This window comes from Schistocerca cancellata, chromosome 2, assembly GCF_023864275.1.
Source record: "Schistocerca cancellata isolate TAMUIC-IGC-003103 chromosome 2, iqSchCanc2.1, whole genome shotgun sequence".
NCBI classification, from domain to species: Eukaryota; Metazoa; Arthropoda; class Insecta; order Orthoptera; family Acrididae; genus Schistocerca; species Schistocerca cancellata.
Genome location: NC_064627.1, coordinates 332,414,413 through 332,440,733, shown reverse-complemented (window position 1 = coordinate 332,440,733; position 26,321 = coordinate 332,414,413). Strand labels below are relative to the sequence as shown.

The window sequence follows — 26,321 nt, the reverse complement described above, 5'->3', positions numbered from 1 at the left end:
TTTTTACGGAATGAGCCGAAGTTGAAACACTTAGCAATACGTATAACACACAGAAACGTATTAGGTCCTACATAAAATCACCCAGTAGAACATTGAGGCGTTGCTTTCATTCTCACATCCTTTGATATACGTGTGGAAACTCTCCGGACTCTTGCAGTAAGTCACTCGCCTTGGGTCAGTATCAGCAGGCGTAAAATCCGTTAATTAATTATCAGTATAAGGAAACAACTCGTATGATGTTTTAAATGCACTGCCGTCCTGTTTCTGATAGGTAGATAATGGAAGTCTCCAACTTCGTGCCGTTGCCATTTACAGATTATCTGTTAAAAATGACTTCGAGAAACAAAGCAAAACACAACATGTTTAAAGGATCTCATTTCAGACTCATCATATAGAACCCATGTAATACAGAAAACGGTTTAGTTTCTCCTTGATTATTTCGGAATTATAAGTATAATGAAACTCCGTGGCCGAGGACGTGCACAGTGTGGAAATATCCATGTGACGCTACTGCCACTCGAGTTACATGTATTGCAACAACAGAAATCTTCCGAACTGGCTAAACGTACGATTCACGTCGTAGTACGGTACACTGGGCAAGTAGAACGACTCAGCGCCAATTCAGCTCTCTTCCATGGAGCTCGCGAGTTTTCAGCAGAACGACATTGGTCGAGGGAGGGGGGAGAGGGGGGGGGGGGAGGAAGAGAGAATTCATTCTCCACAGCGCGCGTGCGCATAGGAGTACATTGTCGCTTGCCCCCGCCCTGGTCAATATCGACGTTGTGTTTTCCCGTATACATCCTCGCCTGTTATGCTTTCCGCGTACTGAGTAAACATATCCGCTCCGATTTCGGCAAACAAACAAACAATATTACATAATATAATAAATTATTCCGTTATCAACATGACAACAACAAAGATCTGGAAAGCGTATATGCCAACTCGAGCCGTTCGGGATAACTGTCAGGATCTCTCTAACACACGCACAACCTTTCTTCATTCATACGTCCGTGGAGGCTGAAAGCCTTTGTTACTGTTTAATGAGTGAGGTGGCTGTAATCGATCTGCCTGCTGAATGGACGCTGCGTTAAGTGCGTGCAAGTAAGGGCAACGAACTAGTGAGTGAAGCTGCGCGCGCATCTGAGATATTTATATACACACACACACACACACACACACTACAGCAGGCCGGCAGACACGTTGCCGGCTTTGCAGCAAAGAATTCTTCTTTCTCAAAGAGAAAAGTGAGTGGTAGGCGCACACGCCGAACGAGTCGCGTGTTCCAGGCTATCAGAGTTACTGTGGAGGTGGACGAGTCAAGCGGGGCACCTCCTCGCGCATCCTGATGCCCTAGTCGATGACGGAGCGAACGTGTGTGGTGTGGTGTGGTACTATGTGCTCCCACGCCGTCCTTGCTTGTTTCATATACTCTCTCTCTCTCTCTCTCTCTCTCTCCCCTCCTATCCCTCTCTCTCTGTCCCCTTGCCTCCACGACGAGACAACATGAGTCCCGTCTCTCAGAAGTCACTGGTCACACACAAGAGATTTTGTGTTGCATTACCTAAAAATTTATTTAAACGCGGGTTCTTTACATTTTAAAAGGTTTGTTGCTATGCTGAAAGCAGCATTACTTCTTTCTTTCCTTAGGTAAGACCATTCATTAAAGAGTTACGAGGCTCATTTTATCGTCTGTTCAGAATATGTTCTGTGTGTATATATACTGTGCATCTACATGTAAATGTTATCTATAAACGTGCTTAATGAGCTACACATTACAATCGAGGATATCTTGAGCGTGCCAGCAGCCTCACTCGTTTCGATAATATCACTCAGTTATCTAAAATTTGATTGGATTTCATCTCCAACACAGTCCTTTACTAATAACTCAAAAATGAAGGGCTGTCGTATACATGAGTATGTGGATATCTTTTCTCGTTTTGGTGTGATGTATCTACCTCCCAAATCTGTGAAGCTATTTCTGATACACTATGTAAAATAATTTGGACACCACGAAGAAGTAATGCTTTTATGCATCCTTTTCAACTTAAAACTGCTTGTTCCTTGAAACTATAATCTTATTTGTTCATAATTCCATTCCAAATGAATGAAGGAAACAATTTCTAAGAGAAACTTATGTTTCTTAATGAAAAATAGGCATTTATTACTCATGATTTGTGAGCCTGAAAAACTTAAACAGGAAACATTAGAGTTCCACCATTTGGATGCCACTGCCCTATTTTTTCGTATTTATGAGTAATATTTTAGTGTTATTAGCATCACAGATGGGATATAAACGATGAGGCATTTAAGAACGCCACACAAAATGTATCCATAGAAAGTAAACTTACCGTGTCGAGATTTTAGCTAAGCTATGGCGGACAATGCGGTGAATTTTATGACATACGCGAGTAATTTTTGACTTCTATTGTTGCCGAACCGCGACTTAAACTTAGCATTTTTCTAATGGAGCTATTTAATTTTTTCTGTGAAATTGAAAAGAGCCTTCGAAGAGGACTTCAGCATCATATGTGGGAAACCTGATTAAATAGAAACAAAACTGATTCGCAAACCACTGTTCTGACATCACCAGAAGTGGTCCTACAAATGAAAACCTGCCTCAAAGAAAATTTTGTAACACAATTTCACAATTTTTCAGGAAGTAAAAATTAATTGTTGGTTTCTTTTGGTAGTGTTACTTGTGCCTTCTATTATGTATGATCAGGTAATAAAATTATTATAGAACAGCAATACGAATGTAGCATATTTTACAATATTTAGACAGTTATTTTAATTTCCACGTACTTTTCCATGTAAGAATTTTACAATCGTGTAAAAGTGCATTTTAAATAACGTCGTAAATAAAAAAATTAAATTTTTGTTACAATGGAAAAAATAATAAAGAAAGTATTAACAGTATACATTGTCTTACATACTGAAATGAGACCAACTAGAGAAAGCTAGTTCTATATAGGTCAAGAAACGATAACAAAAAAAAAAAAAGCTGAAACAGAGGAAAAGTAAATTGAACTGTTCATTCAGAATGTAAGTTCACATAAAACTGGCTGTATTGTACATCAAGGTATTTTACAACCATCCGACAAGTCCTTTTTCTCTGCCGATAGAGGAAGGAGCTCTTTATACAATAAAGGGAAGTTCATGATTGGCACAGGGATGTTACCTTTTGTTTTCAGTAAGAGAACAACATACCCAACGTTGAATGACGTTAAAACAGTGCCACACATAAACCGCACTTGGATCATCTGGATTAATCTTCCACCAAATAATTTTCAAGCCTGAGTTACACTTCATAATTCTTTCAAGAACATTGACAGCAACAGAGTCGGTCTGGCTTATTCACTTTGTAGTAAAAAGTGTTCAACAAGCATCCGGCGTTACATACTTTCATTCATAGGTAATCATGACCTCTTTTTTTTTAACCTCGACTAATGCAAAAGTACTGTCGCAGGGCAGAAAGTTACGTCCCAAAACCATAAGCTTTTGCTCTATTGTTGTAAAACACTGTCGAATCATGCTAGCTGTACAAAAATAACATTGCTCGTTTTTGTTTTGCCCAACGCAATAGTCAGACCGAACAATTTATTGTAGTGTACAATTTTCAGATTATAATGATATATAACGTTCTTTTACGTACCACTTTTGATGTATTTTTTTTTTAGGCCGAAGTGTAGGGGCTACTATATGCTTGAATATGTAAATGATTAACATTTCAGTATAACCACAAAATCTACATTCCACACGCAAGAAAAGATTTAACAGCGGTTTTTTTTTTATCATGACCTATCAATACCGTTATTTATCGTTTCGCTTCCTGCTCGCGACGTTCATGCGGATATCGAATCGACGGGTCCAGAAGGGCCACACTCAACGCCATGCAGGATCACAACGCCCCTAGACGTCCAACGCCCGAAAGGACAGTGTGTTCTTTGCTGAATTGGGTCCTACCATTATCCTACTTGCTACATAGGACAAACTACAGTTGCTGACGTACCTCTTTGGGCAGCATCATAAGGTTATAATAATGAGACTTCACTCGGAAACTGTTTACGAATTTAATACGTGTAACAGTTGAATGTGCGTTTCTAAATTATAAGTGCGAACAGCAGAACTGAACACTAGAAACATTTTCTTGGAAGCACAGCAAGCAATGAAGCAGCTCATCCGAGCTATCCGAAGAAAAGCGAATCTAAAGCACTTCAGGGGCTTGATGTTCACGTAGGCGCTGCAACAACAATCATATTTTACTGTATGAAATTTGACACGGACAATGTGAAAAAGATCTTTCTCAGGAAGGTGATCGGTCATTTTCCATCTTTGAGCACTACTGTGTTATCACAGACCAATCATAGATGCAATCACATTGCAAGTTTTATTCCTACCATTTGTGTAATCTGGCGAACTCGGACCTTGGGCTCGAAATCATGGGTACCTTGGTGGTATCGCTTTCACATGGTCAACTGTGGGTGCAGGTCGGCGGTTCTGCTGATCACTAAAGGTGTTGCTCTTCGAAAGATGATTTGTTTGGATTGTTTTCCTAGGCAAAATATGGAGCTGGTGCTGGCTAACACTATATTTTACTACCTACGGGGTGACTGAACACCATCAGATAACTCCTTTTGTGTTATTTTGGTCCCAGGTACACCCCTGGCAAATTTTAGGTAACTCTAAAAACGAAAGAGAAGTGAAATTACGTTTGTCTCTAGGTTCATGCAACTGTCCCTTTAGTCCTTGGAAGAACAACAGACTACATCATATCCTTTACACTTAACTTTCGAGCGTACCATTTCTCCCGTCCACGTGGCAGAGTGGACATTTGCGTATTTAGGTGTGTGTTTTCAGTTTTCGTAATTTTAAGGTGCACAGTCTTCTCGAACTGTTAAGAACTTGTGATTGTATGTATCGAAGCTGTGAGATGAACTAATTGGAAATCTCCGTTTTTTTTTTGTCTTTTTTTTTTCAGGTCCACGAGCGCAGTTAAATGAAGTGACTTCCTACATAGACGCTGGTTTTGTGTATGGATCCGGAATGCGATTAGCGTACAAACTGAGGACCAGACGTGGTGGTCAAATGAGGACGCTGCGTGCATTCCCGCATCACGGACTTAAAGATTTGTTACCTCTCAAAGTTGATTTCCCTGATGAAGGCTGCATACGTCCTAGGAAAGATATCTTCTGTTTTCTGGCAGGTAATTTTGAAATTTCGTAATGCCAGCGTGCTGGGTATAGCGGGACAGCAACTCTTTTTATATTGTGATGCAAAAAGAGACAGCCAGAGTTGCAACTAAAATTGATGTTTATTTAGTCGGTGACCGGTTTCGGGCTATGCCCATTCTCAAACCAACCTCTGTACAATTTTTTTTTCTTGTGGTACGTTGAAATACAGAGTCTTAACTGTCTATATGGAAGGTAGTAGTGTTTTATTCTACAACGATTTCATTCCAAGGACATCACTGGAGTGCATGTTGAATGTGAGGCGGTGGGGCTTGAAGTCCCACGGTGGAAGTTCAAGGTGCAGGCAAGAGATGATATAACTAAATCAGGTACCAACATTGGTGGCTTATAATGGTCGACGCATATCGAGTGGTCATTTCAACACTGACCTTTCATCAGTGGCCGTAACAGGGCTATCGTTAGCCAAGGTCGGAATCTAATTGCTCAAGGATGGTGAGAGAAACAGGGTGGCGGTGCCTATGTACGAACGTCAAAATTATAATATATTCAAACAAATGTTTACATTAAATACGAGTACAAAGCATAAATGGATAGCATATCGCAACCACTACATATTAATGTTTGGCAAGTAAAATGTCTGTTCAAATAGCAGTAAGAAAATGGGTATATATGTGTGTGGTGCCGACTAAATTTCGTTTACGAATGTCACTGGTCAAGCTGGAAGCTACTAAGAAACCCAGGAAAGGTGGTTCTTCTATTTTGGGAAAGAAATTCGCAGTCTTAAGAAACTACCAGCGTACAAAACGATTATATAAAATATGTTGCATATGTTTTATAAGTGCTTATCTACACACATAAAATACAATGCTAAGGTCTAACTTGCAGATTCGGAGAGGGTAAGATCTTGAAAATGTCAGTACATCGTAACAGAATTACAACACAGCATTGCTACATTGTAGCCTACGTAGCACTGCCATTTCGAAGCACAGTTTTGGTGAAGACGCCAAATATGATGATAACCCGCAAGAAAATGTTTAAAAATATTTAAAAAATGTACCCTTCAAAGATAACTGCAAGTCTTCTCATTTTTAAATTTGTGGAATAAAAATGGACCAGTCTACTCCGTGCGTAAAAAGAAGTAGAACAGTAGGATCACCTGCAAACGTAATTAAATAAAGTAAACTGTAGTTACATAAACAATAGCACCTGTGCAATCAATACAGTTACCAGAAAAGGTCCAGTGAAAGGGGACTGGGAAAGAGGTAGGGGGGTAATGGAAAGGGGGGAAAAGAAAAGCAGGACGGAAAGGATGTGGAGGAGATAGATGGGATGAAAGGATTCGAAAGAGCGGGAAGAATCAGGAGGGCGGGGGCAGGGGGGTGGCAAGGGGGAGTCCAAATTGAGAACTGTAGCAAAGGCAGTTGTAATGCTTATTTACAAATCAGCAAACCAATGACGAGCATGAAATATAAGCTCTACATTTTCGATAATCATAAATAAAATTAATTTTGGAAAAACTGTGTTCGATAAAGTAAAATGACAAAAACATAGTGGCTGGGATTTAACTCTGTCAGGCATAGGCTGTTCTCAAGGCACACAGGACAAACGTTTCAAACTATGTTGTGAATGCCCACAATGTTGTATTAGTAAGCAAACAAATCTTTTAGAAAAGGTATAGTCTCATCAAAAATAGACTTAGCAAGAGGCACCCACAGCTCTGTAATTAATGATTGCACTAAATAAGAAAATTATAAATAAGGAAAGACATAAGGTGGGGGGGGGGGGGGGGGGGGAAGGAAGATAAAGTGCAAAAGACAGCTAGGATGAAGATCATGCCCAATTAGGGTACAATAAATATTTAAAATGTATACTGATCATCTACTAAATAAACACCCATTTAGTTGCAGCTCTAGCTGTCTCTTTTTGCATCACAGTTTTGAAACTATTGTGACGTTTGTTTTGTATTCCCTTCTCAACATGCCAATGGAGCAACTTATTTGGTACAAACTGGCCATTGTTGGAAATTTTATGTTGTCAGTGTTGCCAATTTGGCTTTTCCCCCACTAAATCTAACTTTTATAATGTTCGTGTTAGCGGCGAAAATTATTTTTCCTGATCGGCGGGAATTTTCGCTTTTTCTGTCTTTTATATGCTATTTAAATCCCTGTAGAAAACGGGAAAACTCCGTTGTTGGCCCATCGTCATGCAACTCAGGCACGCCATGATTGTTTTGAGAAGCGATCTCTTGGAAGTTATCACATTTACATGTGGTTCAAATGGTTCAAATGGCTCTGAGCACTATGGGACTTAACATGTGAGGTCATCAGTCCCCTAGAACTTAGAACTACTTAAACCTAACTAACCTAAAGACATCACACACATCCATGCCCGAGGCAGGATTCGAACCTGCGACCGTAGCGGTCTCGCGGTTCCAGACTGACGTGCCTAGAACCGCTTGGCCACACCGGCCGGCTTTACATGTGGTAATGGCTTCATTGGCACTGTGCGGGAACTATATCCTGGCAGTTGGCAGCTTGTGTAAACAAACGAAAACTTTTGACTCTGCGAGCAGAGAGGAGCAGCATGGAGGAAAAGACCCGCCTTTCTCCCAAAGGTCTGTCAGCCTGCGCCCGTGTTTTGTGCTCCTGCGAAAGCAGAAGTGTCATAATTGTCATGTGGATCGCCGATCACTTCCAGCACAGAAAGAGTCGCATTGGAACCCCGTGACGAATCAGGATTAGTATCTTCACTCGTTTCAAAATAAGAAAAGAGAATAACGAAAAACGTACAATTCAAATCAAAACGGTGTACACAAGACATTCGGTAACGGCGGCAGCGCAATTGTTCTCTGAGGTTGGCATTGTCGCAAATGTAGTAGCTTAGGCCCGACCTATACCGGTATCGTACGCAATCATTTATCAGAACCCCCACCACCACCTACAACTGACACGTAAAAGTGTCCGCATATTACTCACCAACGACGCCACGAGGAACCCCATACGGCTCGTTTTCAGTAAGCAAGCACAGTATAACGCAGTACATCGTGCCTTACGCTGTATGCACTGCGATTGTGAACTAGTGTGGTTACAGTGAATCCCATAGCAGTGTGTTAACAGTTTTTAATAAACGGACGACTTTGTATTTGTGTAAAATGCCTCCAAAATACCAACACAATTTTTGGAAGGAGTGCTTACTGATAATAAAAGACTAGTTTTTAGAGGTGCCGAGTGATAAAGATAAAGTTAAGCACAAATTTTGCAAAGCAGTCCATAACGCAACACGCAGTGACTTATTCAGTGTGCTAAAACCAGTGCTTTTTTCCTAAAAGAAAAGTTTGAGGGTACTCCGACATTGAATATAATGCAGCGAAAATTACTTATAACTGAAGCATGGGATACCACCCGTCTGCTTTTTGTCATGACGTCATCAACATGTCGAACTACAAAAAACTGGTACTGGACTCTTCAGTTCACTTAGCTCAAATGAAGTAGGCGATACTGAGAAACACCCAAACACAATAGAATGTGGTATCGAACACTTCAGTTTACATCACCTCAAATGAAGCACAGTTTGTTAGTTTTCTGCTCATCTCTCACCTCCAACTCAACTTACAAGTTGCAACGAAAGACAGGACACACTGTAAAACTTCGCACAACCGACAAGAATGGAACAGCAAGCGCAAACGAATATAGAACAATAAAACCAAGATGGCAATGAATTGTGAAGGATCATGGTAGCGGGATCGTAGAGACATCTGTCGGTAGCTCAGCGTTTGAGCATACGCATATCCATTTAGCATTACCATCGCCCTCTATTAGCGGGCGAGGGCACTACACGCTTGTCGAACTGGCTGCCAGTGAGTCAGTTGTCGGGAACGGTTGCTGCAGCTTCGAAATGCTTGAAACAGTCAATGACATCGCTTTTCCCATCAAAAACTGCACTGGTATCGCTCATATTGCAATTACCAACAGCAAAAAATGAAATAAAAAATTTACGTCTGTGAAATAAATCTTTGGCACTCTTCCAAGTTCTCAACATTGTAAAAAAGTTACCTTGTCGACGAAAAAGTTTAGGGTATGCATCCCCCAGCGTTCCCCCAGAAAAAAAGCACTGGCTAAAACTAACAATATACAGCATTATCTACTGCATTTAGTACGTCAGGAAGGTTTGAGCAGTTTGTTGCGTTAAGCAGGGATTCTGACAAATCAAGAAATGCCGAAGCTTCTGTAAAACTTTTTGTTGCATGTCATTCATCAGTATTAAGTACTGATGATCTGGGTGAACTCTGCAAAGTTCACTGACAGTCCAACTGCAGCGAATATTCATCTGCACAGAACAAAATGTAGTGCATTAATGGAGTTTGTGTTAGGTCCTCATTTTTAGACATTATTGTTAGAAGACATAGAGAATGAAGGGTACGGCATACTTATTGACAAATCAAATGACATCGGCACAACTTAGATTTTAGAAATTGCAATGGTGTATTTTCCTGGCAAGAAATGGGGTCAATTATTCTCTTACTGCTAATACCACACCACACTTCTATTTTTTGGTCATGTGGGGGTGTCTTGTGTATTAGGTTTGGCTTTTCAGAACTCCAATAACTGCTATTTTGTGAATTAACATGTTCACTTAGGGGGAACCATGTTAGAAAATCATTTGCATTATTTTGATTAATAGGTGTGATAATAATGATTCCAGTTGTTGGAAGAATATTTATAAACTTCCCAGTGGTGACCTATATGCAATAAGTGAACTTTCTAGTTGCAACAACTTACAAGCCGTTGTGTAACATTTAAATATAATTCTTGAGCATCTGTAGAAATTTAATTCCTATTACTGTCCAGTATAAGAGTGCAATAAATAAGAATGTGGGCAACACCAGATAGCTTGAGCATGTATGTTTATGTTTTGCAGGTGACATTCGAGTAAATGAGCAACTAATATTGACAGTTCTTCACACAGCATTAGTTAGAGAACATAACAGGATTGCAAAAGAACTGTCTTACATAAATCCACACTGGTCTGATGAAAAACTTTACCAGGTAATGAAATAATTCCCGATGAAATCTTAAACTTCTATTATTGTCATAATAATGCAAAAAGTTGACAGCCATAATTGATAGAAACTGGTTATCACTTGTCTGATAAATCTCTACTGGTGAGCAAAAGGCTCCTCCCTCACACAGCTTCACGATCAATGTTTTGCACATTTGGAAAGAAAAGCAGTGTCTCTTCCAGTGTGATGAAGTCTTTGTGAGGTTTTCGCAGACTGAAACTAACTTCCCAATGGTGTCCAGCAACATATATTATACCATGCTCTATCTCCACACATTCATAACACACCTTTTACATCTGCTGAACAGCGACAGAAAAATGCCCCTTAATCTTTTAGGACTGAAATATCTAAATCATATTCCCCTCCAGGTCTTCAGCTGCCTTTCTTCATGCCTTGAAATTGGAATACCCTCTCTACAGTTCCTTTCATCCCTCCAAAAGTAGTAATCCTCAGACCATCCAACCTACACAACATCCTTGTAGCCTCATACCCGTAATGATGCCCCCCCCCCCCCCCTCCAACCCCTGCCTTATAGGTCATATCTCTGTGGAAGACCCAGATGCAAAGCTTGTTCTGTCATCCACCAACTGTATCCTATTCCAGCTCTATGACTGGTATTTCTTACCTATTGAAGGCAAGGCCACCTAAATCAGCTGTGAACACTGGAGTGCTCTCTATGTAGGCATGATATTGAACAATCTATCTGATCAGATGAACCATCATTGCTGAATGATGGTCAAAGATGAATAAGACCAACCAGTTGCAGAAAATGTTGTGCAATATAATATTGTTGACTTCACAACTGCTACATAATAACCCCAACTCCATGGTTTCAGCCTCAATTAGTTAATATTCTTCACATGACTTCCCACTGTATCCTCATGTCTCACCACATTCCACCATCCTGCCCTGTCAGTTATCCTTTCAGTCCCACCATTATTTTTCCACTCAACCCTAGCTCCACCATTGGAATATTTTATTATCTCTTACTCCTTTTCTGGCTCCTCTGCTTCTCCAAATAGTTTCCCCTATTCCTATATCCCTTCTCCCCCCAAACCCCTGCTCCACAGGCTCCTGTGGAAGATCCAGCTGCGAGACCTGGTTTGCTTCCACCAACTATATTGTATTCTTCATCTATAACAGATCTACTTGAGTGTGGAAGGATCGAGGTTTGGTTTCTAGTACCTGCTTGGATTATTTATCAGGTAAGGAGGTCTGTGCTGAGGTCCATTCAGCCTTGTGAGACCATGTTAGAAGCTGTTTGAATAATGAAGTAGTGGTATTATCAGGTTTATCTACTGGCAGTAATGGCTGGAGTGGTTGGTGGCATGCTGACCATATTTCTTGTGATAATAGATCATTCCTCATACTCTTTGTAGGCAGCAGCTGGATAGTTGGAACAGGCTTAAGGCCTAATTCACGAGTGGAGTTTACATTTACGTTTACTCTCCCCTTTCCTCTCAGAGTTGTCTCTGGTAATTTTCTAACTTGTCCCTTCATGCATCTACCCGTTTCACCCTAGCAAGCTCAGCTGTCCATCCCTCCTACTTCCCATTCCACACTTTCTCCATTTCGCCATTACCCACTTAGCCAAGACTGCTATTCGTTTCAGTTAGATGACAGCATTAGGAGACTGCAGCAGTTATATATGAACGAGCTGCTTACATGTTTGCTTACATGTTTGCTTACATGTTTTAGCTCTGATGGAGGACTTGGTTTGAGAGCTAAGTGATTTTCTGTCTCTCTACATTCCTTTCTATTCCTTAGCATTTTCTCTGTTGGTGAGTAATGATCTCTTATTATATACATTTTATGTTTCATCCTGGATTTTCTGTCTATGTTGTATAAAAATCAAATAAAGATAGAAAGAACCTCTGATTGAAAGTTATAGCTAACAAAAACATGGAAAAGAAGCTATGAAGATACTTTCGTTTAGAATCACAATCACACTACTTAATTCCTGAATATTTTGTCGCTGCAAACACTCTTCTCCTTTATGCAGAATGAAGAAATTAGAAATTCCTTAGCATCTCTGACAACATTGATTCATGTATGTATTCATTGCTGCTGGTTGGGCAGCAGTTTTTCTATCTTTAATTGATTGCAGTTTCATTTTGGAGTGCCTTTTCTTTTATGTGGAAAAGCAGTATTATATAATTACAGATTATTATAATTACAAACAATTGCAGTTACTTACCAATCCTGAAAATAAATAATAAAACCCTCATGCAATATTAAATTCCATGCATAAAATTTCTTGTTGTCCCGATAGATAAAATGTTGAAACAGACTTACTGGTAAAATCACCTACCTTCCAGACTTCACAGATCTCCTGTGAAACTTCCAAAAAAAAAAAAAAAAAAAAGGATATTGCAGAGACATGGCTTAGTCACAGGTTGGGGAGTGTTTCCAGAATAAATTTTTCACTCTGCAGCAGACAGGCCCAGTTCTAGAGAGAGAGAGAGAGAGAGAGAGAGAGAGAGAGAGAGAGAGAGAGAGAGAGAGGGAGAGGGGGGGGGGGGGGGGGCAAACTGGGGTGTCTGCCCCGGGCAGCAGTTTCAGAAGGTGCCAAATTCTTTTTCTTGAAGAAAAAAAACTTGTTTCACAAAGCACCTAGCATCCAGCACATGTTGATCTTCCTATTATTCATATTATTTTGAAACGCATCCCTATTGGTTTTCGAACGTTTCTGAACACATTCTAAGTTGATTTCTGAACAAATCATTAGTTGATTTTTGAATGCCTTCATGGAGTACATGTTGTCTCTGCCAGGGGAATCTCCTTGGCATCTAGAAGTAAAAAAAACTTTCCCGCAGACAAAAGGCTGTAAGACTGAGCCGAATAAACCCAAACGGTGAATGCCAATAGCAGTATGTTTATGTGGTTGGTTGGGTGTGTGAATGATGTGTGTTAGTATAGTTATTAGCAAATCCATAGCTTCAGACTACCAGAGTGGAAATAAACGACTAACAGGAATAACAGGTAAGAAAGATTACATTTTATCTTCCCGGCGTATCCAAGAACAATAATTCTGACAGAAAATTTTTGCCAGATTGCTACACTACTAAGGGCCAGTTGTACTGGCCTCGCTTAGCAGCTGCTTAAGTTCTATTCTCGGAATAGGATGGAAAATATGTTGTACAAACATGTAATAACGCCTAACCAGTTAATAAATGCTGGATAACTAAACTGGTAATTCTGGCGGGGGTAGTGAAGTTAACAGGCAAATAAGTTTTTATTATGGCAGGAATTATTGATGACAAGATTGTTTGTTAGAACAAGGAAGGAGAAGAAATGGGGACATCACACTAATTATATGTACGAATGTGACAATTCCAAATTGATATAAAAATTTTGTACTACTACTACTTTTGAATTTCATGCTTGAGAAACTGGAGCATATGAATGCAATGTGATACTATTTTCTAACATATAACTTTTTGCTTGTAGTACCTAAGGATTGAAGAAATGTGTACTGTCTTGCTTGCTTCTTGTCTTTACCAGTTTTATGTTTCCTGTAATTTATTTTATGTCACACAAAAGAGGAAGTTATTAAGTGATCAGCGATAAAGATGTAAACTTTCGGAAGAGTTCTTATCCCCCAGTCACAAATAATCCCACCCAGTACTAATTGCAAGGGTTTAAAAAAAAAGGGGGGGGGAGGGAGTAAGATGTCAAATCGGCCGATGGGCGCAAGAGAAGAGGCACCGCAAGACATTTTAATTTCCACTGTCCTGAATATAGGTTTGATGGCTTCATTACAAAATATACACATACATCTACATCATACTCCGCAAGCCACCTAATGGTGTGTGGTGGAGGGTACTTTCGCTACCACTATCTGATCCCTCCAACCCTGTTCCACTCGCAAATAGTGCACGGGAAGAATTATTGTCGGTAAACCTCTGTATTGGCTTTAATTTCTCGAATTTTTTCCTCGTGTTAAGTACGCGCAATGCATGGGGGGGGGTTAGTAATATGTTGTCCAACTCCTCCTGAAAAGTGCTGTTCCGAAATTTCAATACTAGCTCTCTCTGTGATGCATAACGCCTCTCTTAGAACGTCCATCAGTGGAGTTTATTTAGCATATCCGTAACGCTCTCTCACCAGCTAAACGATCCCGTAATGAAACGCGCCACTCTTTGTTGGATTTTCTCTGTCTCCTCTATCAGTCCTACCTGATGGTGATCCCAGGCAGGTGAAGAGTACTCAAGAATCAGGTGAGCAAGTGCCTTATAAGTGTGGCTGAGTTATATTTCCTTAAGATTCTTCCGATGAATCTGAGTCTTGTGTCTGCTTTTCCCACTATCTTTTTTTGTATATGGTACTTAAAGAACGCGGCATTAACCTGAACACTGTTTTCCACCACGCTGTGGATTTCATGGAGGAACATAGTGAGCTGAGTTTTGCAGGATCTCTGTTTCCAGAATCCATGTTGATTTTTATAGAGGCGACTTTCATTTTCCAAAAACGTCATAATTCTTGAGCATAAAACATGTTCCATAATTCTACAACAGATTGACGTCAACGATGTAGGTCTATAATTGTGTGGATCTGTCTTGCGGCCTTCCTTAAAAATGGAAATGACCTGTGCTTTTTTCCAGTCATTAGGTACTTTTCGTTGGTCAAGCGATCTACGATAAATTACTGCTAGAAGGGGAGTAAGTTCTTACGCATAAACTTTATAGAATCTTATGGGTATCTCATCTGGTCCTGACGCCTTTCTGCTACTAAGCCATTGTAGCTGCTTTTCAGTTCTGCGATCTGTTATCCCAGTATTTGCCATTCCGATGTTTGCATGACAAATTGAAAGGAGGGAGAATGTTACGATCTTTCGTGGTGAAACAACTTCAGAAGACCGAATTCAGCCTTCTCTCTATTATCTAACGTTTCAGTGCCGGTGTGGTTGCTGAGAGAATGAATAGATGATTTTGACCCACTTACTGATTTACATACGACCAAAATCTCTTAGGGATTTTACTCAGGTCGGTTGACAACGTCTTGTTTTCAAAATTGTTGAATGCTTCTCTCATTGCTCTCCTTACACTCATTTTCGCATCATTCAGCTTTTGTTTGTCAGCTAGGTTTTTACTTCTCTTGAATCTGAGATGAAGTGCTCTTTGTTTACGAAGTGCTTTCTAACATGGCTATTAAACCACGGTGGATCTTTCCCATCCCTTAAAACTTTGCTCGGAACAAACTTGTCTAGGTCATGTTGAATGAAGCCTTTGAATTTTTTCCACTTGTTCTCCACATCTTCATCCCCATCACTGGATATTTGATGCTGACTGTTGAGGAATTCTGAAATTTGTATCCTGTCACCCTCCTGAGCAAATATATCTTCCTACCTCTCTTAACATTCCTTGTAGGAATTGTCATCATAGATGCTGTCACAGCCTTATGATCACTGATACCACAGTCTAACTGACACCTTCTTCTACATTAACCGATTTGATAAGTCTGTTTGTAGTCAGGAGATCTAAGACGTTACCCTCTCAAGTTTGTCCTCTAACTATCTGCTCAAGGTAGTTTTCGTACAAGACATCTAGAACAATGCCATACAAATCACTGTCTCTGGCACCAGTTTTGATGGTATAGCACTCCCAATCTATATGTGGTAAGTTTAAGTCACCCCCTATTACAACGGCATGATCAGGAAAATTAGTAATGATATTCTGTAAGTTCTGTCTGAAGCGCTCTACAACTACAGATCCTGACCCAGGTGGTTTATAGAAGCACCCCATCACCATTTTTATCCGTTCTTTGATACTCAATTTCACTGAGATTAATTCACATTCGGAATCCGTGATAACCTCGCTAGATTTTATCGAATTTTTTATTGCAATAAACATGCCGCCACCATTGGCGACTAACCTATCCTTACGATAAAAATTCCAATCTGACGTCTGGGTGGAACCAGCTTTCTGTTCCCAATACTATCTGTGCATTATAACCTTCAGTAAGTGATACTAATTCTGGAACATTTCCTTGGATGCTCCTGCAGTTTACTAAAATCATATCAATCTTTTCTATCTCTGATATACAAGGACCAAGATTCTCTGGGTTCAGTGTGGCTGATTTAACAAGCAAATCGTCTTTGATCCCAAGGGAGAAGTTCTCTCACCTAAAAAAGCCCCATGTGTACGCCACATGTACTCTGCTACCCTAGTAGCCTCCTCCTGCATGTCATGCATGCCTGACCCATTAAGGGGAACCCTACAATTCTGCACCCAATAGCGGGGGTCGAGAAATTTGCATCCGACACCGTCACAGAGTCATATGAGCCTCTGGTTTAGATCTTCCACTCTGCTCCAAACCAGAGGACCGTGATTAACCCTGGATACGATGCTACAAATAGACAGCTTAGCATGCACCCTGCGTGCGTTGCTTGTCGCCTTCACCAAATCAGCCAGCCACCGAAAGGAGCTGAGAATGGCCTCAGAACCCAAGTAGCAGGTGTCATTTGTGCTGACATGTATCGCTACATGCAGCCGGTTGCACCCAGTGTGCTCAATAGCTGCTGGCAGGGCCTCCTCCACATTACAGATGACACCTTTCAGCAAACATACTGAAAGCCCACTGGAATTCTTTCTCACCTTGCCTGCTATCTCCATGAGGGGCTCCATCGCTTGCCTAACATTGGAGCTCCCAATGACAAGCATACCCACCTTCTGTACTTGTCCAGACCCGGCAGGAAAAACTACCGCTGGCCCAACAGGAGAGGCATCCTGTGCTGGCTCAGAGTTATCATCAACACTAGGTAGCACATTGCACCTGCTGCTAAGACATAGGGAGCCAGCTGCATGGCCTGCTCCCTATTTTGCCTTCCACCCAGTGACATGCGAACCCACCACTGTCTGCCACCCACTCTGGAGTGAGGACGGACTGGTTAGATGTTACGTATCAGAAGCCGCAGTGATGTCCGGATTACCAGGAGATTCCAGTGGCACCAAGGGCATTGTAGGTCTTGTCACTGGTGCCCCGACATCACTGCAACTTTGAGCATTAGCTAGTAGCTTGTTGACGGTAGCCAATGCAGCTACATGTTTGAATCCTACAGAGTGAAAAATGATGTGTGACAGAAGAATGCTGTGTGAAGAAGTATGGCACTGCACTTTGGCACACTTAAGACAAATGAGATGTCCAACATTTCTACAAACATATGTGTTTTATATATCAAACTGTTCAGAAACATGTGTGCTATGAAATGAACATATTTTAGAAAAATAGATTAAAATTTTTTTTTGATGTCCTATCTGAAACGCTCAAGGGGGAGAGGGGGTGAGGAGCGCCAGTAACAAGCTTTTGGCCCAGTTCAGAACTATCGTATATCCAGGGCTGGCAGCAGATTGTGTGCTGGTATGAAACTTCCTGGCATATTAAAACTTCAGTGTCATACCTCATTTCTTGCCTTCCAGACCACACAGTTCTTGAGAAAAACTTGAGGGACTAGCAATCCTGGAAGAAAGGATATTGCAGAGACATAGCTTGATCACAGTCTGGGGATTTAAATGGCAGGGAATGGAAGATGCTTTTGGTTATACGGGACAAATTTCAATTCATCATTTATTAATAGAAAACTAATCCGAACTTTACACATTGTTGTAAGAGTGATTTCACCCTGGCTAATCACAACAGTTTGATCTTGAAACATATTTGATCACATTTAGCTGTAATACAATAAATCTTTGATCTTTCTACTGGTAGCAATTTGTATGGCTGCAAGCTCTCGTGAATGTAAAAAACAATAACTCAGGCATACATACACTATGAAGGCATAATGATTCACCAAACTTGATAACAAACTGAGTGCTAATGACAAATACTAAAACAAAAAATATTATAGTGAATATTTAAATTTACAATAGCAGCAACTTCCCAGCCAGTTGTACCTTTCCCTTGTGAATCATGAAAGATATTTACAAGCTATCAGCAAATTCTTCAAAGTTAATGTGAAAGCAAAAGCTCTACATAAAGAAGATATGTGACATTAGCTTGACACTCATTGAGTTGTTTGCATAATGTTGGATAACGATAGAAAATGAAGCAATGGATTATAATTTGTGCCATGGCCGGGACTCAAACCCATGTCTCCTGTTTACAAGGCAGACATACTGACCACTACATTCATATGTCTCCAGGAAAATTTAATTCCATCAGATGTTTACATAATGTTGGTGCAACTAGCTACACTTTACAGAGTTGAATGGTGGCACACTGAGGTCAATAACATATACTAAATCAACTGATACCTACCTCATTGCTACAAGGGCAATAAATATTGAAAGGTATTGGAATGTTGGAAAGCTTCACAATTTAACATCTCAATAAAACAGATATTCCTCTGCACCACTTAAAACACATGTTTACAGACATAGATAAAGAAACAACAAGCCAAACTGAACACTAACTTCTAAAAATAGTGGTGAATGAGACTGAAGCTTAACACTACAAAACAGGCCTCTCACTTTTACCAGAGACGAAAGCACTCACATACATAGTTTAATAAAAACACTAGCTCATGCTTGGAGGGTACACTAACACAACTCAAGGAATGACAAAAACACGATGCCGTTAACCACAATAACTGACAAAATGATGCCACTCACACATGTGATTGGCTTTTTGCAGCTTCACCTGATAAACATGCTAATGTAATCCTGTCACTTTCACATCCACACCAACTGGGATATGGCAGGTGCCTTACTCCAATTTGTTACAAATGGAACTATGTCTCCTGAAATATAAGTAGAACTACTTTGCAGCATATCTTTCTTCGCATAAATTTATTATTAATATTTTTTGCTTTAATGATATAGGATAAATTAGTTGAATTTCTATTCTGTTTTACTGGAGCAGTTATAATTGTGCTTGTGAGTACAGTCCATGCCACTTTTATCACAGTGAATTGTACTTAAGTGTTATCATTCAATCATGTAACTTTGAAACTTTTGTTCTAGGAGACAAGACACATTATTGCAGCACTTGTCCAACACATTACATATCATGAGTTTTTACCCATGCTCCTGGGGCGTAATTCAATGGAAAAACATGAGCTTTTATTGTTGGATGAAGTAAGAGTCTTATTATCTCCAGCATGACATGACACATCTAGTAAAATTAATATAAAATTAAAAGGCAAAATATAATTTTTGTAAAATACCATACATTTTTCTGTTTTCAGGGTTATTTGAATAAGTATGATCCAATGGTAGATGCTACAATGACATCATCATTTGTTACAGCAGCCTTTCGATTTGGCCATTCTCTGTTACCAAATGTTGTTCAGCGCTGGAGTGTGAGTCATAGGTTCATTGGTAAATATCTTTAGAATAATCTTCTGTAATGTTCCTAGTAAAAATAAATGTTGTACTGCTGTGGATAAATACTAAGTGACCCAAAAGTCCATTAATATTTGAAAATGCATGAATTCATAGAATAAAGTAGGTAGAGAGGTGAAATGTGACACACATGCCTGAAATGACATAGAGTGTTACTGAAAACAAAAACTTGTGCTAAAACTGCCCAACAGATGGCACTGGGCCAATGAGGCCCATCTCACACTCTGGGGGTGTGTCACTACCCACAACTGCAGAATTTTGGCTACCAAAGTTCATAGAACTGTCATGGAACCCCCCCTTGCATGACGAGAAAGTCACTGTGTGGTGTGGATGTACCACATCAGTCATGATTAGACCCTTTTTCTTTGAGGATATGTGGGGCAGTGCTTTTCAATTTGTCAGCATGGTGGGTGCGAGGTATGCTGATAAGTTAAAGAATCACATCATCCATAGCTTGTCTGTTAAACACCTCCTGGAAGGTATGAATTTTATGCAGGATGGCATTCCATCCCATATTACTATACATGTGAAAGATCTCTTGCATACATTGCTTGGTGATGATCAAGTGCTGAGCTGCCATTTGCATCATGCTTGACCTCCCAGGTCCTCGGACCTCAATCTGTGTGATTATTGGTTATTGGTTTAGCTGAAGTTGCAAGGCTACCACAATCGTCCAATCTCATGTTAACAGGCAACATCCAGTGGTAATATCTCACTGGACCTACTGATGTGCTGTACAGTGCTGTTCACAACATTGTTCCTTGACTAGAGTCTTGTTGATGAATGATGGCCAACATGTTAAGCATTTGTTATGGAGAACACCATCTTTAGTAAATATCAATTGCTGTGCTAAACATTATATTTGTATCATATGACACACCAGCTGTTCATCATTTTGTGCACTGCTTTTGTTTCAATAAAATATCATGTCATTTCAAGCATGTATGTCAATTCTTATCTCTCTACCTACATTATTCATTGAGGTACTGAACTTTCAGATGTTAAGAGACTTTTCTGTCACCCTGTATATTCCTTTCACAAACAACCATATCCAAATTCTTGGCAGTTGCATGTGTTTCTGACTGACAGAAAAACTGCAGATGAACAGTACCATTGGAAATGCAGCAGTGCACACAGAAACAGTTTGACAAGCACTTCACTCTTCCAATATATGTTTTCATTCCACATTTATTGCTCTTCTTCTGTATTCTGGAATTGATAGACAATTTTGAATATGTAGCTCCTGAGGGGTTAGAAGAATAAGTGCTGCATTAACTTCTAGTAACTCTTATGTATCATTTTTATATATAAGCTCATTGTACAGAATACTAGTTACATCCTGAAAGAACACACTTGTCAGTTTGAAGCAGTGTAGATCACATGGAACTTGTAGCATGTGGTCATGTGACCCTCCAGCACTCATGTAAGTCATGGCTGTGAAGGTGTGTGTGTGTGTGTGTGTGTGTGTGTGTGTGTGTGTGTGTGTGTGTGTGTGTGCGCCAGTAAATTGTATGGAATCAGTGGAATCAGCACAGTTAGATGTGTCAATGTGACAGAATGCAGAAAGGAGCTAATGTGTTTAATGGGTGTGCACATAATCAAACCATGAATGAAGTTGCCTGGTTTTTGGGGTATCAATGCAAACTGCCCGATGTGTCTACAGTGAATTATATGCCACTCACAGCTATTTAACCTGGTGTAGGAACAAGGACTATAGAAAAGTGCTCATCCTATTTCTGAGGATAGGGAACTGCTGGCAATGGACATTTGAAGTTGAATACCATGCAGAATGTCATTGCTCACAGAGAAACATTAAGTTGCACATCTTCAGTGGACCAAACAACACAAACTGGGCAGTAGGTGAATGGAGGCATGCATTGTTGTCTGATAAGCTGCAATTTTACCTCTTTTCAGATGAAACAAGGCATCATGAGAGCACAAAAAATACAAAATTCCTTGTAGAAGATGTCATTTTGAAGCATGTAGCACCCCATTTGATGTTATCTGATTGTAGATCAGATTTTCAGTGGATACATTATTTCACGGTACATCACTCACAGGATGACTACTGCCTTTCACCCACAGATAAATGGCCACACAGAATGCTTTAATAAGACATTGGTGGATATGCTCTCAGTGTTGATGCTGAACAGAGAGGTGTGGTGAAATTTACATATAACACAGCAAATCAATACACTACAGGCTTCACACTGTTCTTTCTGCTCTGTGGTCATGAGACCAAAATGACACTGGGTATACTGTTCCCATTTCAGTTGGATAGTACTTAAGATAAGTATGTGAAACATCTTATCACCAGGACCCAAGAAGCAAGTGAGCTAGAACACATATGGTCCCTGGACACCCAGGAGAAGGAATGAGAGCACTGTTGTGCCAAACACCAGCCAGTGAGATACAGTTTGGCAGACTTTGTATGGAATTCTATTCCTTTGTGGGAAGTGGGACTATCAGAAAAGTCACTAAAATGCTACTTTGGGCTGTATTGTATTCTTTGTCACTTGTTGGATTATGATCCTCCATCAAGAAGACAAAGGTGCAGAATGTTATCCGAGTCACCTTAAGAACACTACTACAGTGCTCAGGCTAGTTGGAGCTTCCCTTTCAAGGAAACTAATGGCCCACTTGATACTAACAAACCTTCACCAGGCAGGGCTACCTTCAATGCTCATCATATTGAAGAGGATGTTACAGTTTGACCCATCTCGGATACTGCAGTTGGCTCCAATGACAACTTTAGACACAGCCGGAAAGGCAACAAAGCCATGAAATGTGCTGCATATAGATACAATGACAGCATTCTCTATTCAGGAAGAAGTTCTGTTCCATCTGTACAGTACATTGGTGTCTGTAAAAAACATGCTTTCAGTGCTAAGTGTTGTTCTCCATTGACAATCCTGCTTTTGGGTTTACTCTTGATTGCATTTAGGATGTAACAGTATCTTAACACTTGAAAATCAATATGATTTTTTTACAACAATAAAATAGTTTATAGTTATGCTTGTACTAATGGGACATCCCCATTATACAATATAACCACACACATGCAGACTCATTTATGCTAAAAAATTCACTTATAGTGTAGAATGAATTTTGCTCTTAAATTTTAGTGCACTGGTCAGCAGTCCTGTCTCATAATTTATTAGTGTTCTCAATTGAATTTTCCTGTGATATCCAAAGTTATCATGTCTTTGGGAATTAACACCTATGTGGAATACAACTCATTGTATTCACTCATAGTTCCTTGCAGGTTGAAAAATCGGCATGCACTTGCACTTTTAATGCACTTTTAATGGATCTGTCAGGCACCATACCAGAATATCTTTCCATGTGTGGTATGTCATTGGCTTGGAGAATTATTGAAAGACAGAAATAATTCCTTGTCATATACAGTCACTATAAAAAACAATTATCTTTATCTTCTTCTTCTTCTTTCTTTTACTGTTTTCCTGCCTCAGGGAAGTATAATAGCGTCACTTTAGTTTTTGAGGCATATGAAAGAAACCATACAGATGGTGAATTTGGATTGTTCACTGCTGATGCATTTGTTTGCAGAAAAATATTAATACACTTTAACAGAAAACAAATAATGAAATTCCGACTTTAGTTATAGCAAGTGAACACACAAAATCCAGAAGGAAAATTATTAATAATTAAGCTATAACTCATTTTGGTTTGGTTTAGGTTTCATCAAACTAATTCCACAGGCATAAAACACTGAAAGCAAAATTGTTACTTTAGAAAATCCCCAGCCTTGGTCTTATGGTAATAAGATAGAAATATCTATTTTGTGAAATGATTACTAAACTAAGTGCTATTTGGTTATTTCTCCAATGTTTGACCTTCATTTGTTGTAAAGCCAGTGAAGAGAAAAAGACCAGAAGTGTTCAACTATAGCATTAGCAATAAATCACTGAAACCATTATCATTAGTTAAATATCTAAAGCTAGCAATATGACTTGACTAAACACAGGTGCAGTGTACAGATGACTTTGGTCTGCTGGAAGAATTCTGGAAAGTGTAACACATCTAAAGAAGACCCTAAACAATATTCTCATGCAATTTATTCTTGTACTGAAGTGTTTTCTATCCTGATATTGCTCTTAAGGAAAGCGATGGAAGAGAACCAGTGGCGTCCAGAATGAATCATTTATTCTGCAGTGGAGTGTGTTTTGTTTTGAACCTTCCTGACAGATTAAAATGGTTCGCTGGACCAGAACTCAGTTATGAAACATTGCATTTCATGGGCAATTATATTAACTCAGGACAATTCATTTGCTATTAGATCAACAACAAATTTTTTCTGTAAACATTTGTGTTGGAATGGTTATTACATATCTTGCAGTGATGTATCATAATTTATATGCAGCTATTCTTATACATTCTCAGGACCGTATGGATGTCTAATGTGTATAGCTTAGCAATGATGGGCAGAAAATAATCCATTTACAATGGATAATGGCCCTCAGTTTATGACATAGCTGTTATCAATGTTTGTTGGTGAAGTTTTAAACACAGTGTATTAACTTGACATGTGTTCAATGCAAGATTAAAAGTGTCAACTGACACTGTGAATAAACTTACAAATCATCTCTCTTGTCTGTTCATGATGGTGATTTGAAATTGACTGAGGAAATTTTGAATCTAAAAATAATCTCATTAAATTACTGTATGAACTGAACTGTTGTACGTTGGGCTGTAAAAATGAGTATCAAGTGAGAAGCTTGTTAATTTCCAACATTGTTCACTACAGTTTTCTGAAGCTGAATTCAGTACTGACAATTTAAATACCATAGAACTGTTATCCCAGCACTCTTTGAACGCCATTACCTGAAATAAAACTGGGAAATTTAGTTGTTATTAGTAACTGAATATTCTTCTAGTGTATTTTGTGAAGTCACATAATTTTCTTTTATCAGAGATTTGGGTGAACAAAAGCCTTTAATTAAAAAAAAATCTTCTGACTTCAAGAAAGATAATATAAGAATTTGTGAATGGCATATTGTGTTGAATACATGTTGAAACGTTTAGTACCTGCTTGCCATTTCTCTCTTAACACTTTAGGTGCTCAGCGTCTGAGTGGAATGTTAAAACAGCCATTTGATCTTTACAAGCCTGGAAGATATGACCAGTATGTAATGGGAATGATTAATCAAGTGCCACAAGCAATGGATGATGGCATTACTCAAGAGGTAAGAAAAAAATGCTTACTTGATACATAAGAAGCTCTCCTTGGACAAAATATCTTAATCACTGAAAACAAACCTCACCTTAATCTTAACAGGAAATTGCTGCTGTATTTGTTATGAATTCCTTCTTTTCTATAATACTTTAAGAGAGACATATATTTCTTTCTGCTGCCTTTCCAGATTTTTATTACTTTCTTGGTTTTTGTTTTCCACTTAGCTACAATAACAATGTTTCCATTTGCCAACTCTGGGATTTTTCATTTTTTATCATGTAGACCTGTTTCAGGTCACTGTAAGTCATCGACATTTTTCCAGAGAATAAATTGAGTTTTCAAGTACATTTCTGGAAGCTCCATTTCTTCAGTTCTCCAAATATCAAAGCATCTTTGTGGGGAGGTGCTCTGTCCTGTTGAAAGAATTTTCTGTTGTGGTTCAAGCTTTTTGTCACACATTATTTTCACCCAATTGGTTCATATTCTCACTTTGACAAACATTGTTCCAGTTTGGTGATTTAGTTCCTTTATTATCCTGACGAGTATCTTATTCTGTCCTAATTATACACAACATTAAAAATCTGCACAAGTTTACAAAATGGAAAGGCAATGTAGTGTAGGCTACAATGGGTATTTGTTTACTAAAATATCCCCTTTGTGACACTTTCTAAAGCTGCACTAAATGTTTTGCTTCTGTACCTGAATACTTTTGATGTTAACCAAATGTTTGACCCCAAAATTTATAGTTATGTCTTTATGATTTAGTTATTTTATTTTTTCTAACCAGATATTTTTCAAAGAATTTGTGATAGCAGGTAGGTCTGGAGATCCAAATCTGTTTATTTAATTTTTATACATTTTGTTACAGTTATACTTAGAAACACTGGGACTTACATTTTTCATACTCTGTGACAACAGATCACATGTTCATTTTGTTATGCTTGTATGAAAAAAATTGGAAAGTTACGTGTCTTTTGCTGTTCCCATGATTTGAGGGAATGAATAGACCATTATTGTGTGTGACAAAAATAGCAAGAAAAATATTAAATGAAATGTGTTTAGCTGTCAGAAGGGCCATGCATGAAGACTTCAAAGATTACAATAGCAGAGTCTTATCAAAAGATTTCCCACAAAACCCAAAGAAATTCTGGTAATGTGTAAAGGCTATCAATGGCACCAAAGTTGGTCCAGAGATAAATGGATGCACAGTTGCCAAAACTAGAGTAGCAAACTAAAAGCATAAATGCTGAGCTCAAGTTTAAAATGTTCGTTTACAACAGGAGATACAGGAGTGTTATTTTTCTTATTTATATTCTAAGAAGCAATGCCTAGTTGATGCAACCACTCTCTTCTATCATTGGTTGTTTGTTTCAGTTCCATGTAAATGTTACTTCCTATCTTTTTCTCCATGTCTTCTAAACACTTCATCCTAGGCTGTCCACTTCCTTAATTTCTCAGCGCTTTCCCTTAAAGAGTACTAATGATGAAGATGTTGTGTTTGATGGCTTGAACAATAAATTTTATTTTTCTCTTTT

General features: G+C 39.1%; 1 protein-coding gene across 1 annotated transcript in view; it reads left to right on the top strand.

Annotated features, from left to right (window-relative positions):
* Positions 1-26,321, top strand: part of LOC126161714 (peroxidase-like) — a gene marked incomplete at its 5' end in the record, with an annotated part of 240,793 nt that overhangs the window by 175,851 nt on the left and 38,621 nt on the right. The window contains 5 exons of the mRNA XM_049917747.1: positions 4,979-5,203; positions 10,107-10,234; positions 19,209-19,322; positions 19,433-19,565; positions 24,669-24,796. Of these exons, the coding sequence (XP_049773704.1) occupies positions 4,979-5,203; positions 10,107-10,234; positions 19,209-19,322; positions 19,433-19,565; positions 24,669-24,796 (728 nt within the window). The remainder of the gene's footprint in view (positions 1-4,978; positions 5,204-10,106; positions 10,235-19,208; positions 19,323-19,432; positions 19,566-24,668; positions 24,797-26,321) is intronic.